General features: G+C 47.4%; 1 protein-coding gene across 2 annotated transcripts; it reads left to right on the top strand.

Annotated features, from left to right (window-relative positions):
• Positions 1-17,827, top strand: UBE2B (ubiquitin conjugating enzyme E2 B; the record flags this gene model as incomplete). Of its 2 annotated transcripts, XM_080698471.1 has the most annotated exons (6): positions 1-44; positions 1,274-1,354; positions 4,040-4,065; positions 10,837-10,926; positions 14,307-14,395; positions 17,699-17,827. In XM_080698471.1, 6 exons carry the CDS (start codon positions 1-3, stop codon positions 17,825-17,827), a joined length of 459 nt encoding a protein of 152 aa, XP_080554597.1. The 2 variants fall into 2 exon arrangements, with proteins under 2 accessions (XP_080554597.1, XP_080554598.1); XM_080698472.1 differs by lacking the exon at positions 10,837-10,926.
• Between the last annotated feature and the right edge of the window lie 107 nt (positions 17,828-17,934).

Genomic DNA, 17,934 nt, shown 5'->3' with positions numbered 1-17,934 from the left:
ATGTCGACCCCCGCCCGGAGGAGGCTCATGCGGGACTTCAAGCGGTAAGGCCGGCCGGGCCGCGCGAGGGAGGCCAGCCGGGGCGGCGGCGGGGGCGGCGGGGCCGGCGGCCTGGGCGTCCCGGCTCAGCCCCCCGATCGCGACCGTGCGGTGGAACGATGGAGCGGGGCGCGCAGGCTGGCCGCCAGAAAGTAGCCCCAACTCGGCGTGGCCGGGCCGTTGCTGCTCGGCCTGGCCGCCCTCGTGGATCCTCGGAGCGCCTTTTAGCCCCGGAGTTGGTAGGCAGGCATGGTCCTGCGGCCTGCGCTTCGTGGCCTCGTTTGCTGGAAGTACAACTACCATTTTTATGTAGATCGTCATGCCACACGAAAGCGACTGCGCGTGTGTGTGTGTGTGTGTGTGTGTGTGACGTAGAGTTTATTTTTGAGATGATAGTCTTAAAAAGAGATGGTCTCTTTGGTACTCATGTCTCCCGAGTTTTGGACGCGGTAGACATGATGGGCCCCCTAACTGAAATCTGAATAAAACTTGAGTTTATGTTCATTGTTGACCTTGTTTGTTACAGAAATTCTCCGCTTAGTTCCGAGCTGAACACATGGCACTCTTGATCCTTTCCCAAGGGTCCTCAGGTTACAAGGATTTGTGACTGCTGCTGGAAGCTTTGTATGGAGCCTCCTGGTCTGAGAGGGAGATTTGGCCTTAGGACAGAGCTTTTAAAACAGAGGCTGGTGGAAACTTGGTTTCTCATTACTTTTATAAGGCTGCTCTTTGAAGCACAGGGGATAAAGAAAAGCTCCTGCCTTAAAACTAGTGTCTTGATAAAATCGAATGTTTGTGGTCATCTGGTGTGTCCTCTGAGGTGCTTTTTTTCCTTTTGGAAGCAGTGATGCACAAGTCTGGTAGGCCTCAGTCTTTACATGCTTAGAGCAGAAATAGTGATGGTTCTGTAAAAATAGTTTTTACTGTTGAGATTTTTAACTTTTTATTTTGGTTCAAGAGAACTGTCAGTATACATCAGTTCTTGAAGACCTAGTTTCTTAATCTTGATGCTTGAGGGAGGGGTGAGTCCCCAACCCTTGGGCTCAGGTCAGTCGGAGGGTAACAGGTATAGACAGCAGATTGATGGAATGAAGTCAGACTGATTCCAGCTCAGCGCAGTAATGAAGAAATGGCCTGAGCTTGCGCCTGAAGCAGCTGGCAGTCCTCGGCCTTGCATCTGGCCTCCTTGATGGCCTTCGTGTCGCCTTTGACCGTGACCGCTCTGGACTTCTAGGTTGCAAGAGGACCCGCCTGTGGGCGTCAGCGGCGCGCCCTCGGAAAACAACATCATGCAGTGGAACGCGGTCATATTTGGGTAAGTCAAGGCACCAAGTGCCAGTGTGGAGAGGCTTTAGCAAGAGTGGCGCTCGAACAGCTGTCTAGGAAAAGGACTGAGGGGAAGCCGGGGTCTTCAGGGCCGAGACTGCAATGTACATTAGAAAAATGTGTATTTTATTTGGAAACAGGGTCTCGCAGAGTTGATGAGAGCCTCACTAAGTAGCTGAGGCTGGCTGTGAACCTTCGGTCCTCCTGTCTCAGCCTCCCAAGCACTGAGGTTACAGGCATGCACCCTCACGTCTGGCCTGTTTGTCTTGAGGTGCTGGGGATCCAACCCAGAGCCGGCATATGCTGCCAAGCGCTCTACCGCTGAGATACATCACCCCCCCAAACAAAAATAAACCCTTTTAAAATAAGAGTTGGGGCACTTAGGTGAAGTTTACTCGCCCTTTGGTTTTGCTCTGTTTTGTTTTGTTGAGGCTGCCCTTGAGCTCCTGCCTCAGCCTTCCAGATAGCTGGGACTGCTGGCTGGCAGACTGCACCTGTGTGTGGTTTCATAATCACTTTGGGGACTGGTCAGAATACTATTTGAAACTTAGTGGAATGGAATAATTAAGGAGAAAAAGCAAATTGTTTTGCACAAAACGTGCAGTGCAAATGTCAATGCTCATTCTACTGAAGCTCTAATAAGGCTTGGAACCAAAAATGCTAAGAAATTCCACTGTGGCGAGAATTTAACCAAATGCTTCAATCTAGTGTGAAATAAATGGAGTCATTTGAAAAGCAGTTGTTTATTTTACTCTTTTCTTTTTGTGGTGCTGGGGTTGAACTCTGGGCTTTCCGAGACCAGGCTGGCCTCCGCCACTGAGCCCCCAGCCCTCACATACCGCGCACGTCGCACATGCTCCTTTTCTCCGCTCCCGTTTGTTCTTCCCATTGTGCGGGACTGACGCCAGCACGTGAACTTCACCCCCAGCCCCTCTGATTTTGAGACCATCTCACCAAGTTGCCCAGTCTGGCCTCAAACTTGTGATCTTCCTGCCTTAGCCTCCTATATTTAAAAATGGTAATGCTTTTTTTTTCTTCCTGGGCTTGATTTATTTTTCTTTCCCTCTTAAAGCTAGAGTTTTGAACTAAAATGTAGATGGAATACTTCTAATAAGCAGAATTCTGAGTTGCCATAAAAACTATTGGAAAAATGAAGCTGGGCATGGTGGCGCATGCCTGTCATCCCAGTGCTTAGGAGGCCGAGATAGGATTCCAGGTGTGCAGCCAGCCTCACTTAGTGAGCCCTCTGCAACTTAGTGAGACCCTGTCTCAAAATAAAGAATAAAAAATAGGGCTGGGGGTAGAGCTCAGAGGTAGAATAACCCTGGGTTCAATCTTCAGTATCACACGCAAAAAAAAAAAAAAAAGACTTGGAAAAATGAATGAAATTGACCCTTCTAAAGTGGAGTGATTCACTTACATTCAGGCTGTTGCCTGTTTCTTGAGATTTCCAAAGTACAATGTACCTTGCATGCTGACCTTTAAGAAAGATCAGATTGGTCTGTTGTGTGAAGGAAAGCCTGGAGGCGAAGCCCTGGCTGTTTTGATGACGCTGACTGTGTCAAGTCCAGCAAGAGAAAACCAGGCACTTGGGTTTGCTGTCGTAATTATCTTAAGAACAGGTATTGGCCAGACATGGTGGCACACACCTGTGATCCCAGTACGTGGGAGGCTGAGAAAGGAGAGTGACAGGTTCAAGGACAGCCTCAGCAAGTAGAAGACTGATCAACCTTGTGAGACCCTGTTATAAAATAAAATAGGGTGGGGGTGTGGCTCGGAGATAGGGCGCCCCTGGGTTCCGTCCCTGTTGACACGTACACAGAGTACTGGTTTCTGTGTTACTGCTGTAAATGTAAAGATCGCGTCTCTTATTCTCTTATTTAGCTGGCTGTATTGGCATATGCCTAGGCCCACCTGGGCCTTGTAGTGAGACCGTCTCAGAAATAAAAGGGCTGGGGTTATAGTTCAGTGGTAGAGTGCCTGTGGGCTCAATCCCCAGTACTGCAAAAGAAAAAGGAAAAAAATATTAAAATAACTGGTGCTTGTGGACTGAAATGCTTTCTGTACTAAAATCACTTTTTTAAAAAAAGTTGTTTCATGAAACCACTCTAAGAGGAAAACTTGGAAATGACAGTTTATTCTATATGCTTCCAGCTCTGGAAACCCAAAGGTAAGAGTGTTGGACTAACGTGTAAAAGGAGCGCTTTTCACAAGCAGAACTCTCAGTGCCACAGAACAGTTATGGGTTTACATTTTAAAACTGCTGGAAAGTGAATGAAATTCATTTTCTAAAGTGAAGTGCTGGTATCGCATTCAGGCTCTTACCCTGTTTATTTGAGATTTTGGAAATGCTAAGATGGTATTAAACTACAGTATCTTAGGAGGCCGAGGCGGAAGGCTCTCAAGTTCCTGGCCAGCCCCAGCAACTTGCAAGGCCCTTTGTGACTTAGACTCTGTTTCAAAATAAAACATAGGCTGCGGGAGGGGCAGCTCAGAGGTTGAATTCCCCTGGCTGGTCCTAAGGATGGAACGTAAAAACTCCAACACCTTTAAAACACAGATCATGGCAGTGCGCTCGGCTCCCTTGTTGGGGTTTCATCTTCTCCATTCTTGGAGATCAAGAAAAGACAGAATTTTTAAAACTCACATTAATTAGAAATCTTCTTGTTTTCAGACCAGAAGGGACACCCTTTGAAGATGGTAAGTCCTTCTTCTTATGTTTCTATAGTATTTAAGGATGAGTTCAAGCCGGGCATGGTGGCACACACTCGTAATCCCAGTACTTGGGAGCCGGAGTCAGGAGGATTGCAGATTCACAGCCAGCCTCAGCTACTTAGTGAGACCCGGTTTCAAAAATAAAGAATAAAAAGTAGGGCTGGGGTGTAGCTCAGGTAGAATGCCCCTGGGTTCAACCCCAGTACCAAAAAAAAAAAGATGATTTTAAACTGGGCGTGGTGGTGCACACCTGTAATCCGTACCTGGGAGGCTGAGACAGAAGGAACACAGGTTGAAAGCTAGCTTCAGCAACTTAGCAAAGACCTCTGCAAATTGGTGGTACCTTGTTTCAAAATAAGAAATAGGCCTGGTGTGGTGGCACACTTGTATTCCCAGCATTTGGGAGGCTGAGACAGGAGGATTGTGGTTCTCAGACAGCCTCAACTACTTAGTGAGGCCCTCTGTAACTTAGTGAGACCCTGTTTTCAAATTAAGAAAAAATAGAGCTGGGAATTTAGCTTGGAGGTAGAATGCCTTTGGGTTCTATCCCCAGTGCTGCAAAAATAAGTAAATAAAAATAAAGATAGAACAGGGCTGGGGGTGTAACTTAGAGGCAGAATGCTTCTTGGTTCCATCCCCAGTGCCATCCCCCCCAAAAAAAAGGTTCTCTTAATGGGGAATTGGAACAGCAGCGGACTTGAAGCCGTGCTCTATTGGTAATAAGCCAAGCTGAAGCTAAGTGAAGCTGGGGCATAGTTTCCACGTTGCCTCTCCACTCGCCTCTTCTGCAGTGGGCCTGTAGACCCTCCACAGCTCCTCAGCGCCAGGCGCGGCTGTCAGAAAAGGGAGCCGCGGGCGGCCAGCACGGGGAGCCTGTGTGCCTTTTGCTTTGTCATCTGTGTTGCTGGTGTGTTGGGCTGGAACTTTTCAGAAACATGCCTGGCTGCCAGCCCTCTCGGGGCTGGACACCCACAAGCATTCTCCATATTCTTTCTGCATCTCGAGTTTTCACCAGGAGCCAGGAACACTAGTTCGTTTTTTTGTTTGTTTTTTTTTTGGTGGCACTGGGGGCGGAACCCTTCTACCTCCGGGCTACCCTCCCAGAATTATTTTTTATATTTTATTTGGAAACAGGGTCTCTTAAGCCAGTGAGTGCGGCTGGCTTCGAACCTGCGCGATCCTCCTGTCTCCGCCTCCTAGCGCGGGGATGACAAGCGTGCCCGCCACGCTAGGCTAAGCTAGTTCTAATGAGCATTTATAATTGACTATCAAATCGATTTCACCAGGTGCCCAAGGTGTTCCCTAACCGTAGCATGGGTGTTAAAAGTACATGTGCCAAGCGGCTGTGCTGAGATCACTGACGCAGTCGGGGAGGTGAGGGGCTGGTCGGCAGCGCGCCGAGGCGCCTGGAGGGACCATGGGCTGCCGGGCGTGTGCAGACCTGGAACGCTACGGCTGCCCAGAGCGCGGCCGAGGCGGACACGAGGGGCAGAGCTGCTGAGCGTGACAGCACCCGCTCTGCGTGTGTGCGTTTGTGTAAAGGGTGACGTGCCCACCGGGGCCGGCGCTTGGCTCAGGTGAGGGTGCTAGAGGCACAGAGGGGTTACCTCTCCGTCTCCTCTCAGGCTGTCTCAAGTGCAGCTCCAAGCCCTGGGCGTCTGAGTCCCCTTCCATGAACCCAGTGGCAAAATTGTCTTTCTGAGGTTGGATACTGGAGATGGAATCCAGGGGCATCTGCCTCTTACCTACATGGGCAGCTCTTTTAATTTGAATTCTGAAAAAGGGTCTTGTCAGGCTGCTGAGAGTTCTACCAAGTTTCTGCAATCCTCCTGTCTCCGCCTCCCAAGTTCTGGGATTGCAGGTGTGTGCCACTGTGCCAGGCTTCATAGAACTTTTTTATTGTTGTTACTGGGGAAGGAACCCAGGGGCATTCTACCTCTGAGCTATACCCCCAGCCCTATTTTTTTTTATTGTCTATTTGGAAACAGGGTCTCAGTTGTAAAGGGCCTCACTAAGTAGCTGAAGCTGTTTGCGAACCGCAGTCCTCCCGTTTCAGCCTCCCGGATGCTGGGATTACAAGCGTGGCCATCACGCCTGGCTCTCATGGGAAGTTTTTTACTTGAAAAAATGACACAGGAGGCTGAGACGGGAGGGTCTCGGTTGGAGGCCAGCCTCAGCTACTACTTAGGCCCTTTGCAACTCAGTGAGAACTATTTCAAAATAAAGAATAAAAACTAGGGCTGAGTATGTAGCTTGGAGGTAGAAAGCCCCTGGGTTCCTTCCCAGTACCACCCCCCCCAAAAAAAAAAAAAAAAAAAAAGCCAGGCTGGGCTGCAGTTCAGTGGCAGAGCGCTCTCCTAGCGCGCGAGGCCCGCCGTCGGGAGGAACAAGAGCGACTGACACTGGGTGTTCAGCTTTGACTCCATGAAGGACGTTTTCTCAGAGGTGGCCTAAAAGGAGTCCATCAGGTTAAAACAGTTGAAGACTTATGTTGCAAATATGTAAAGACTCTTCTTTGGGGGTACTGAGGATTGAACCCAGAAGAGGCATTCCACTTCTGAGCTACACCCCAGCCCTTTATTTTGAAACAAGGTTTCAGTGAGTTGTCAGGCTGGCCTCCACCCTGGGATCCTCCTCTCAGACTCCTAAGCACTGTGATAAGTACTGTGGGTAACTGTTACCTATTGTGCATACAGTATGGGAGACTATGTAACTTGAATAGACCAGTATTTTCCAAATGATCAAAGCATAATATTAAACAAGTGTGGATGAGAAAAAGACTTACACCGGGGCTGCTCCTCAGTGTGGCTCCATGTGTGGCCGCGTCCCAGGCTCCACCCCAGCGTCACCAAAAAACTTGATTTTTTTTTTGGTGGTAGTGGGGGTGGAACCCAGAGGCTTTCTACCTCTGGGCTATACTCCCAGACCTATTTTGTATTTTATTTGGAAACAGGGTCACCAAGTTGCTGAGAGCCTCACTAAGTAGCCGAGGCTGGCTTCGAACCTGTGAGATCCTTCTGTCTCAGCCTCCCCAGCACGGGGATTACAAGCATGCGTCGCCAGGCCCGGCTAAAGTACAGCAGATTTTAATGTAACTTAAGTGCAAAAAGTTTGCAGATAAGGTTTCAGATTCTACATTGTAATACACTTTTTTTGCGTGTGGTGAGGGTACTTGGGGTGGAACCCAGGGCCTTCTACCTCGGGGTTACACCTCCAGGTCCTTTTTTTTTTTTAGACAGGGTCTCATGTTGCTGAAACTGGCCTTGAACCTGTGATCTTCCTGTCTCAGCCTCTCAGGTACTGGGGTTATAAAGCATACACCACCACTCCCTGCTCAACAAACCTTTTTAAATTACCATTTCTTATTTGGTGTAATACCAAAAAAGAGTATCTACAGTTATCTGGAAAGGCTGTGACTATATTTCATTTTCAGTTACATATTTGTGTAAGGCCAGATTTTCTTCACGTACTGTACTTGAACCAAAACAACATATTGTAACAGCTTGAGTGCAGAAGCAGATAAGGGATCCAGCTGTCAGCCTAAGCCAGTCATAAAAGAGAATTGTAAACCTAAAGCTGTGCCATGTTTCTTAACAACTTTTTATTAAATATGCTACTTAGGTTGATATGTAATGAGTTAATAGTTATTTTAATGAATTAAATATTTTATAATAAGATTTTTCTGGTTTATAATTTCGAATACAACAAATATCAGTTGGTATTATCATTGGTTTGTTGGAAGCCATCTTTACAGATTAGTGAGGGCCAGTTGTTTAAATTTAAAAAAGAATTTTTTTTTTTTTTTTGGTGGTATTGGGGGTTGAATCCAGGAACATTCTACCTCCAAGCCACACCCACAGCCCTATTTTTTATTTTTATTTTGAAATGGTCTTACTAGGTTGACGAGAGTCTCGCTACTTGCCAAGGCTGTCCTCAAACCTGCAATCGTCGTCTCAGCCTTCCAAATCCTGGGATTACAGGCCTGTACCACGACACCCAGCATTTTGCCTGAAATTTTACGTTGTATATTTATTTTTTTTGTAATTAAAAATACTAAGATGTAAAGTTTACAAACATAAGGGCCGGGGTACAGCCCAGGAAGGGTGTTTGCTTTTTCAGCATCCCTGAGGCCCTTGGTTGAGTCCCCACTACAAAAAGAGAAAGGACCACTAGGCATAAGCCTGACTTCACTAGGAACAGTACGTTTCAGAATACTGTTGTTACGTTAATGTGTTTGCAGATATAAAATAATTACCTTTGACGTACTCGTCTTTGGCCTCCCTAATCCCAAATTTTCAACCAAAAAAAGTAGAGAAGCAGGAGTTGTGTTGAAATAACTGGCCTGTGAAGGTATCGTATATTCTAAAGGTGAGCCTGTGGTCTTGATAGACTAGCAGAGCCAGGAGCTTAGGATTTAGTTAGAATCAGAAAAGGGTGTCTTTGTTTGCTTTGTTTTTAATTGTGTTGATGGAATAAGGAAAGAATCTTGAAGAAGCCAGGCATGGTGGCGCACATCTGTAATCCCATTACTTGGGAGGCCGAGACAGGAAGATCACAGGTTTGAAGCCAGCCTCAGCAACCTAGCAAAAACCCTGTTTCACAATAAAAAGAAAGCCGGGCGTGGTGACGCACACTTGTAACCCCAGCATTCGGGAGGCTGAGACAGGAGGATCGCGGTTCACAGACAGCCTCAGCTACTTAGTGAGGCCCTCTGCAACTCAGTGAGACCTGGTTTCAAATTAAAGAATGAAAAATAGGGCTGGGAGTGTAGCTCGGAGGTCAAATGCCCCTGGGTTCCATCCGCAGACCCACAAAAAAAATGTAAATAATTAATTAATTAATTAAAAGGAAGCCCAGCATGCTGGCACATGCTTGTGGTCCCAGCATTTGGGAGGCTAAAACAGGAGGATCTTAGTTTGCAGACAACCTCAACTACTTAGGCCCTTTGCAATTCAGGCCCTATATCTATCTATTTATTTATTTATTTATTTATTTTTGTGGGTCTGGGGATGGAACCCAGGGGCATTCTACCTCCAAGCTACACCCCCTGCCCTATTTTTTATTCGAAACAGCTGAGGCTGTCCACAAATTGCAATCCTCTGGTCTCAGCCTCCCGAATGCTGGAATTACAAGAGTGCGCCACCATGCCTGGCTCCAGGCCCTATTTAAATAATAAATAAATAAATAAATAATAGGGCTGGGGTGTAGCTCAGAGGTAGAATGCCCCTGGGTTCCATCCCCATTACCACAAAATAGACAAGTAAATAAATAAATAAAAAGGGCTATGGATGTAGTTCAGAGATAGAATGCCCTTGGCTTCAATATCCAGTACTGCAAACAAAACTTAGAAATATCTGGAATGATTTAAAGTTTTGTTTCATTAGGAGTAAGTTCCAACTTATTGAGTATGTCCAAAGAATTGTAGTTGGCAGACCTCTCCAAACGTCAGGTGGGCTTCCCCTAAATGAAAGGCTCAGTAGTGGTAGTATGTGCCTGAATTGCAGTACTTGGGAGGCTGAGACAGAAGGATCACAGATTTGAGGCCAGCCCACAGTAGTAACTTAACAAGACCCTGTTTCAAAATAAAAAGGGTTTAGGATGTGACTTGGAGAAAGAATATCCCTGGGCTCAACATCCAGTACCACAAAAATGGGAAGGGAGGTCTTAGGTAGTTAAATAAACCCAGAGAAGTCAATAATGCTAGGCAGAGCCATTACTAGTGGCAGTTTCTTGGAAATAGAATTGAACTCATGTTGAAAGTCCTTGTTTCTGAACGGGCGGACTTTATTACACATGTGTAAGTTTTCAGAGCGCCTGTGTCTGTTCCTGTTGACCATTAAATATGGATTTTTGGCCAGGCGTGGTGGCGCACGCTTGTAATCCCCGCACTTGGGAGGCGGAGACAGGAGGATCATACAGATTCGAAGCCAGCCCCTCTGACTTAAGAGACCCTGTTTCCAAATAGAAAAGTATAAAAATAGGTCTGGGAGTGTAGCCTGGAGGTAGAAGGTCTCCCAGGAACCCCAGTACCACCCAAAAAAAAAAAAAAATACGGATTTTGACTGACCAAAATCCTGCCACGCTGGCCTCTAACCGACCATAGGCATTACAAGAAAGCGAAGTGATTCTCAGCATATTTAGGTGAAGAAGTCGAGCAGGGAGAGCTGGCCTCTACGGCACCCGCTCTCTGGACCCTACACTCGTGGCCGTCAGCCTCCCAGAAGCCCTTGGTGTCCCGCTCCAGCTAAGCGGGAGTGCGTTCTTCAAGTGCGTGATTTATCTATTACCTGTCTTTGTGTGTGCGTGGTGCTGGGGATGGAACCCAGGGGCTTCTACCTCTGAGAACACTCCCAGGCCCATTTCTTATTCTTTACTTTGAAACGGTCCCACTGAGTTGCAGAGGGCCTCACTAAGTAGCTGAGGCTGGCCAAGAACCGCGGTCCTCCTGTCTCAGCCTCCCAAGTACTGGGATGACAAGCGTGCGCCACCGTGCCAGCTCGAGTGCAAATTTTAAGTCTTGGTAGCTAGGGCCCAGTTGTCCAGAAAGGCACCACTACCCCGATGGCGCGTGAACGCAGGAGCTCCGCAGAGCTGCCAGCGGTGCCCACATGGCACGGAGTACGTCAGTGGGTTTTTATGCCGAGCCAAAGTTCACACGCCAGTCTTGTGCAAAAATCAGAATGAGGTCGAGAACTGATGACGTGTAGAAGTTGTGTGTGTCTTTATTAAAATTGTCTTGGTTTGTTTTCTATCTAGGTACTTTTAAACTAGTAATAGAATTTTCTGAAGAATACCCAAATAAACCGCCGACTGTTAGGTTTTTATCCAAAATGTTCCATCCAAATGGTAAGTAGCGGTGCATCCGCCTGGCAGGTGATGGGTGGGCCCTCTCCCTGCGCAGCCCGCCCCTCGTCCCGAGTCTTCAGAGCTGTGACCTCGCCACGTTTCTAGATTTGAGGCTGTTATAATAACTTCTGAGCTAAAAGTAAAAGTATTTGCTAATACAACTATGAAGGATACCAAAATTTTTTTACATAAAGTCTAGCTTTTTAAAAAATGCAAATTGGGGTGTATTCATTTCGAGTCACCCCCCCATGCCATTTTGGCATGGGGCTGTATTTCTATTTTCTGTATTTCTATCTTTCTAATAAACTTCTTTAAATCTTCAAAAAAAACTTTAAAAAATGCAAATTGGCTTATATAAAAAATATAATTTTAGGCTGAGCGTGGTGGCTCACACTTGTAATCCCCACGCTTGGGAGGCAGAAACAGGAGGATCGCGCAGGTTCAAAGCCAGCCGTACTGGCTTAAGAGACCCTGTTTCCAAAAATAAAAAAGTATAAAATAGGTCTGGAAGTGTAGCCCGAGGTACAGGACTTCCAGGAACCCCAGTACCACCAAAAAAAAAAAATATATATATATATAAAATTTTGCCTCTATGGAGGGGGACCCCATTGCTGATGGAGTTGTTTTATGTACTGTGAACACTCCCCTTGCCAAGGACTCTTCTGCCTGCACTCGTGTGTGTGCATGCTGAGCGTGCTGCCATGCTCCACCACGTCTGGTTTTAAATATTGTGGTGGCCTGAGGGCTTGAGCCAGAGGCACGCCCCAACCATTCTTATTTATTTTGAGACAGAGTGTCATTAAATTGCCCAGGCTGGCCTTGGACTTGAGGTCCTCCTGCCTCAGACTCCTGCGAGCAGGATTTGGAATTACAGGTGTGGCCCTGCACCTGGCTCTCATCCCCCCCCCCCTTTTTTTTTTGTACCAGGGATTGAATCCAGTGGCATTCTACCTCTGAACTATACTCCCATTTTTATTTTTTATTATGAACCAGGGCCTCACCAAGTTGCTGCGGCTGGTCTCGAACCTGCAGTCCTCCTGTTTCATTCTCCCGAGTACTGGCATTGTTAGCATGCACCATCACAGCTGGCTGAATATTTTATAGTTTGTCCATCAATTGATGGACATTCTAATACACGTTGGATCACCTTTCTAAATTGTGATTAGTTCAAAATGTTAAAATAAGCTGGGCGTGGTGGCGCACGCTTGTCATCCCCGTGCTTGGGAGGCTGAGACAGGAGGATCGCGCAGGTTCGAAGCCAGTCTCAGCTGCTTAGTGAGGCTCTCAGGAACTTAGTGAGACCCTTTTTCCAAGTAAAATATAAGAAAGGTCTGGGAGTATAGCCCGGAGGTAGAAAGCCTCTGGGTTCCACCCCTAGTACCACCAAAAAAAAAAAAAAGTTAAAATAATTTTCTACTTTTCTTGCTTTTAAAATCATTTCGTACTTTTTTTGCTTTGACTGTGCCAGGTGTTACAGTTCCGTGGAATAGATCATAAGCAGTCAGTTACGCTGCTTTGAAGCTGAGAGAGCTGGGCTGAGGCCAGCTGTGGGGGCTCTGAGCCCGTGGTATTTCAGTAGCGGGAAGGGAGGGGCGGCCGCCGGACAGAGCCCAAGAATAGCAGCGTTTCAGTGTGGCTTGCCCTCCCCAGAGAGCCCCGGCTTCCCTAGGAGTGAGCGGCCGCTCTGTGAAGCCGCCTACCTGTGTCTAGCACGCGTGCACCTCCCCTGGTCGGCACAGCGTTTCTACTGCTAGTCTGCCCCACGGTACAGTGTCACACGCGAGCAAAATTTGTTCACTAGTATTCTCACATGATGGATCTAAGGGGAGGAAAGCCCCCACTGGCTTTTAAAAATAACTGAAAAGTGTACTCAGGAGTAAAAGTAACATCAGTCCTAACTCTACTATTACAAATATTTACTACTTATATTTTGACACTTAATCTTACAGATGTTTTTGTGACTACATATACTTCAAGATAAAAAAAATTGTGGGCGGGGGATGCTGGGGATTGAACCCGGAGGCTTTCTACCTCCAAGCTATGCCCCCAGCCTTATTTTTGTTTTGAAACAAGGTCTCACTAGGTTGATGTGAGTCTGTTCGCTGAGGGTATCCTTGAACCTGCAGTCTTCCTGTCTCAGCCTCCCAAGTACTGGGATCACAGGCATGTGCCACCACACCCAGCTATGTATATCATTTTCTTACTAAAATATGGAAACTACTGGATATAATCTAAAACTTTTCTTTTTTTTGCGGTATTGGGGATTGAACCCAAGAGCATTGTATCCCAGCTGTACCCCAGCCCTCTTATTTATTTATTTATTTATTTATTTATTTATTTATTTGGTGGTACTGGGTGTGGAATCCAGGGGTTTTTCTGCATCCAGGATATACTCCCAGACCTATTTTATACTTTATTTGGAAACAGGGTCTCACTAAGTTGCTGAGAGCCTCACTAAGCAGCAGAGGCTGGCTGCGGACCTGCGCGATCCTCCTGTCTCAGCCTCCCAAGTAGTGGGATTACACATGTGCACCACCACATCCAGTTTAAACTCTTTTTTACAGTACTATAGCATATATTTTTAATATAATTAAGCAGCGTGTCTTTATATCACTTGTGGTGACCGTATTGGTAAAGATTTTATAAATGTGCCCTTCTTTCTGTATTTATTGTGGTGCTGGGGATTGAACTCGGCTTGTGCATACGAGCCCTGCACTCTACGCTGGGCTGCAGCGACAACCCCAGTCCCTCCTGCATACACCACAAAGTGGTTTCCAGTTTTATCACTCCTATAGAGCAGTATTAAATCTTTGTACATGTTCATGATTATTTCCTTACAGTACTTTCTAGGAGTGAAATTGTTTTTAAGAGTACTTAGAAATATGAACGGGGTGTCCTGGGGACTGAGCCATGGCCTCACACATGCTAAGCAGGTGCTCTAGCGCTGAGCTCTACCTCTGGTCCTGAAGGGTGGAGTTTAAGCAGAGCACCCTGTGTCGTACGCTGAACAACTTCAAGAGCAGCCCTCAGCACCCTGAGGAGGAAACGAGCGGCCTCGCGGTTTTCGCTTGTGTGTGGTGCTGCGGCTCGAACCCTGAAGTATTCTATCTCCAAACTACACCCCAGCCCAGTTCTGTTCTTATTTGGAAAGTCTCATGAGGCTGCTGGAACCTTCCATGCTCCTGTCTCAGCCTCCGAAGTATTGGAATTACAAGCGTGCGCCACCACGCCCAGCTGCTGCCGTGGTTGTGAGACAGGATTTAGTTACTGCCTAATGATTAGAAAACTGACTGGGCCGTGGCTCGTTTGCGTGAGACCCTCTTAACTGTCAGAGGGCAGTCGCAGTCAGCACGTAACCGACTGCAGTGTTGTCTCCGCAGTGTACGCTGACGGGAGCATATGTTTAGACATCCTGCAGAACAGGTGGAGTCCAACATACGACGTGTCTTCCATCCTGACATCAATTCAGGTGAGTGTGTGAGTGCGCGGTGTTCTGCGGGATAGTCAGCCCCCGGACTTAGCAGTACTCGAAAGACCAAGTGAGCCGGGCGTGGGGGCGCACGCTTGGAATCCCCGCACTTGGGAGGCTGAGGCAGGAGGAGTGCGGAAGCCAGCCTCAGCTACTTAGTGCGGCCCTCTGCAACTCAGTGAGACACTGTTTCCAACTTGTAATCCCAGCGTTTGGGAGGCTGAGACAGGAGGATCGCACAGGTTCAAAGCCAGCCTCGGCTACTGAGTGAGGGCCTGTATCCAAATAAAATATAAAATAGGTCTGGGAATATAGCCCAAAGGTAGAAAGCCTCTGGATTCTACCCCTAGTACCACAAAAAAAAAAAAAAAAAGAATAAAAGATACATAAATAAATAGGGCTGGGGTTAGAGCTTGGAGGTCAAATGAAGAAAATAACCTGTTACTCCAGCGCCCACCAAGGTGGCCAGTGGCAGGTCAGACACTTTTGAGCACCAGTCTGCTGTTTCATTCTCTCTCTTTTTTTTTGTTTTGTTTTGTTTTGTTGTTGTTTTGGAGATTGAACCCAGGGGCATTCTACTTCCCAGCTATACCGATCTGATTTTTTTTTCTTTTGGTGGTACTGGGGATGGAACCCAGGGCCTTTCTACCTTGGGGCTACAGTCCCAGACCTGTATTATATTTTATTTGAAAACAGGGTCTCAGCTGCTGAGAACCTCACTAAGTAGTTGAGGCTGGCTTTGAACCTGTGTGGATCCTCCCATCTCAGCCTCTCAGGTACTGGGATTACAAGTATGTGCCACCACACCTGGCTTTTATTTATTTATTTATTTTTGGTGGTGGAACCCAGGGACTTTCATACCTCCGGCCTATACTCCCAGACCTATTTTTTATTTGGAAACAGGTCTCACTAAGCTGCTGAGAACCTAAGTACCTGAGGCTGGCTTCAAACCTGAGCGATCCTCCTGTCTCAGCCTCCCAAGCATGGGATTACAAGCAAGTGCCACTATGCCTGGCTATTCTTTATTTTTTGAAGCAGGGTCTCAATAAGTTTCAGAGGGCCTCACTAAGTAGTTGAGGCTGGCCGCAAACCCAGATATTTCTGTCTCAGCCTCCCGAATACTGGAATTAAAAGTGTGTGCCACCACACCCAGCTCTTTTTTTTTTATGGTGCTAGGGATGGAACCCAGGACTTTGCACATTCTAGGCAAGTGCCCCGCTACTGAACTGCATCCCCAGCCCTTTTTATTTTCAATTTTTATTATTTTAATTGTTTTTGTAGTGCTGGGATCGAACCAAGATCCTTGTGCAGGCTAGGCAAGCACTGTAGCAGCGAGCGCTACCTTATTTTTAAATTTTTGAGCCTGGGTTCTCCACCCTGCCCAGGCTGGCTTTGAACTTGTGGTCCTCCTGCCGCAGCCTCCTGAGCAGCTGGGCTCTCTGTGCGTGCCGCTCTGTGCCCAGCGGGGCTGCTTTTCCTGTGAGAGCCAGTTCCTGGTCAGAAGGAAAGGGAACTGCTTTAGAAACGCATAGGACCGTAGTAAGAAACTGCTGAGGATGTTATCCCACTTGAGAACTCCCGTCTCAGCAACAGGGAAAGGCATGGCTGTTTGCCAGAGGAGTCGGGCAGAGTACTCCCAGTTGACTCCGAATATAGTTGCGTCTTTTGAGGCGTCTCAAAAGTGTGTGCGTTAGTTACTGAGGATGGAACCCAGGAGCATTCTCCCTATGAGCTATACCCCAGCCCTATTTTATTTGTGTGTGTGTGTGTGTGTGTGTGTGTGTGTGGTACTGGGGATGAGACCCAGGGGTACTCTACCTCCGAACTACACCTCCAGCCCTATTTTTTTTATTCTTTATTTTGAAACAGGGTCTCACAGAGTTGCAAAGGGCCTAAGTAGCTGAGGCTGGCCACGAACCGCGATCCTCCTGTCTCAGCCCTCGAATGCTGGGATTACAAACATGTACTTCCATGCCTGGCTTCTTTTTACTTTTTGAAGCAGAGTCTCACTGAGTTGCCAAGGGCCTTGCTAAGTAGCTGAACCGCAATCCTCTGGTCTCCACCTCCCAAATGCTGAGGTTACAAGCAGGCACCACCACGCCCAGCCCTGTTTTTTATCGCAATACAAGTTCTCACTAGGTTGCTGAGGCTGGCCACAAACCTATGATCCTCCCGTCTCAGCCTTCCAAGTCCTGGGATTACAGACGTGCACCACCACGTCCAGCCCGATGACGGTTTTTGAGGGGGGTTTATAGATATGGGTTTGAGAGGAACGTTTTGGTTTTCTCTGTCACACTTACTCTGTTCATGTTATAATCATCTGATTTCATTCCCTTGCTGCTGAGTTTTATCAAAAGAAACAAGATTTACCACCCAGCTTCATCAGATATTTGCAGAATAACCACAGTAATGGAGTTTGGCCTGGGGGTGGGGCTCAGTAGTAGAAGCACTTGCCTAGCACATGTGAAGCCCTAGTTTTAATCTCTAGCACCCCAGAATGCAAATAATAGAATTAGCTTTGGAAGAATGATTATTAAGGTATTTACAGCATTATATCTTTTGGTGGGGGGTGGGGGTGGGGGGTACTGGGGATGGAACCCAGGGGCATTCGCCCTCCGAGCTACACCTCCAGCCCTATTTTTTTATTTTGAAACCGGGTCTCCCTGAGTTGCAGAGGGCCTCACTAAGAAGCCGAGGCTGTCCGCGAACCGCGATCCTCAGGTCTCAGCCTCCCAAATGCTGGCATGACAAGTATGCCCACCACACCCTGCTAGGCGTTATATCTTAAGCACATTAAACTGTTCATTTCCTGATTCTACTGAACATAAATGTTTATTCCAATTTGTGGAAACATTAAATACTAAGAGATACTGTTCTGTTCTGATTTCCTTGAAATTAGAGGTCTTAAGGCAATTGAGAATTATTTGTTTTGGAAGCTAAAGTTCTTTAACAGCAGGAAACCTTTTGTCAGTCCGTTTGGGAAAGTAGACCTAAAACGCAGGTCTGTACTCCGTATCTGAGCCCTTTTGGGAGAAAGAGTAACAGCGCAGCGAGGCCTGGTGTTGCGCACTTGTGGCCAGTGCTTGGGAGGCGGAGACAGGAGGATGGAGGGCTTGAGGACAGGCTCAGCTCCGCAAGCAGGAGACTCGCCAGCCTGGCAGACCCTGGCTCAAAACAAGAAATAAAGCAGGGCTGGGGTGTAGCTGGAGGTAGAGCGCCCCTGGGTTCCACCCCCAGGCCCCTCAAAAGAAAAAAACTTGTCAAAAACACAACGCAGATCTGTCCCTCCTCCTCTTTCCCCAGTCGCTGCTGGATGAGCCCAACCCAAACAGCCCAGCCAACAGCCAGGCGGCGCAGCTCTACCAGGAGAACAAGCGGGAGTACGAGAAGAGGGTCTCGGCCATCGTGGAGCAGAGCTGGAGCGACTCCTGAGGCGCTGTCTGCGGCCCTTCGTCCTCCCGGCAGAAAGGCTAATAAATTTTAAGTGCCACAGGTTTTAAGGATTCTGCGAGAAAAAAAGTCCTTCAGTTTAGAGCCCA

Source organism: Muscardinus avellanarius (assembly GCF_963383645.1).
Source record: "Muscardinus avellanarius genome assembly, chromosome: 7".
In the NCBI taxonomy this organism is placed as follows: domain Eukaryota; kingdom Metazoa; phylum Chordata; class Mammalia; order Rodentia; family Gliridae; genus Muscardinus; species Muscardinus avellanarius.
Note: the sequence above shows the minus strand (reverse complement) of the source record. Positions and strands in the feature narration are given on the sequence as shown.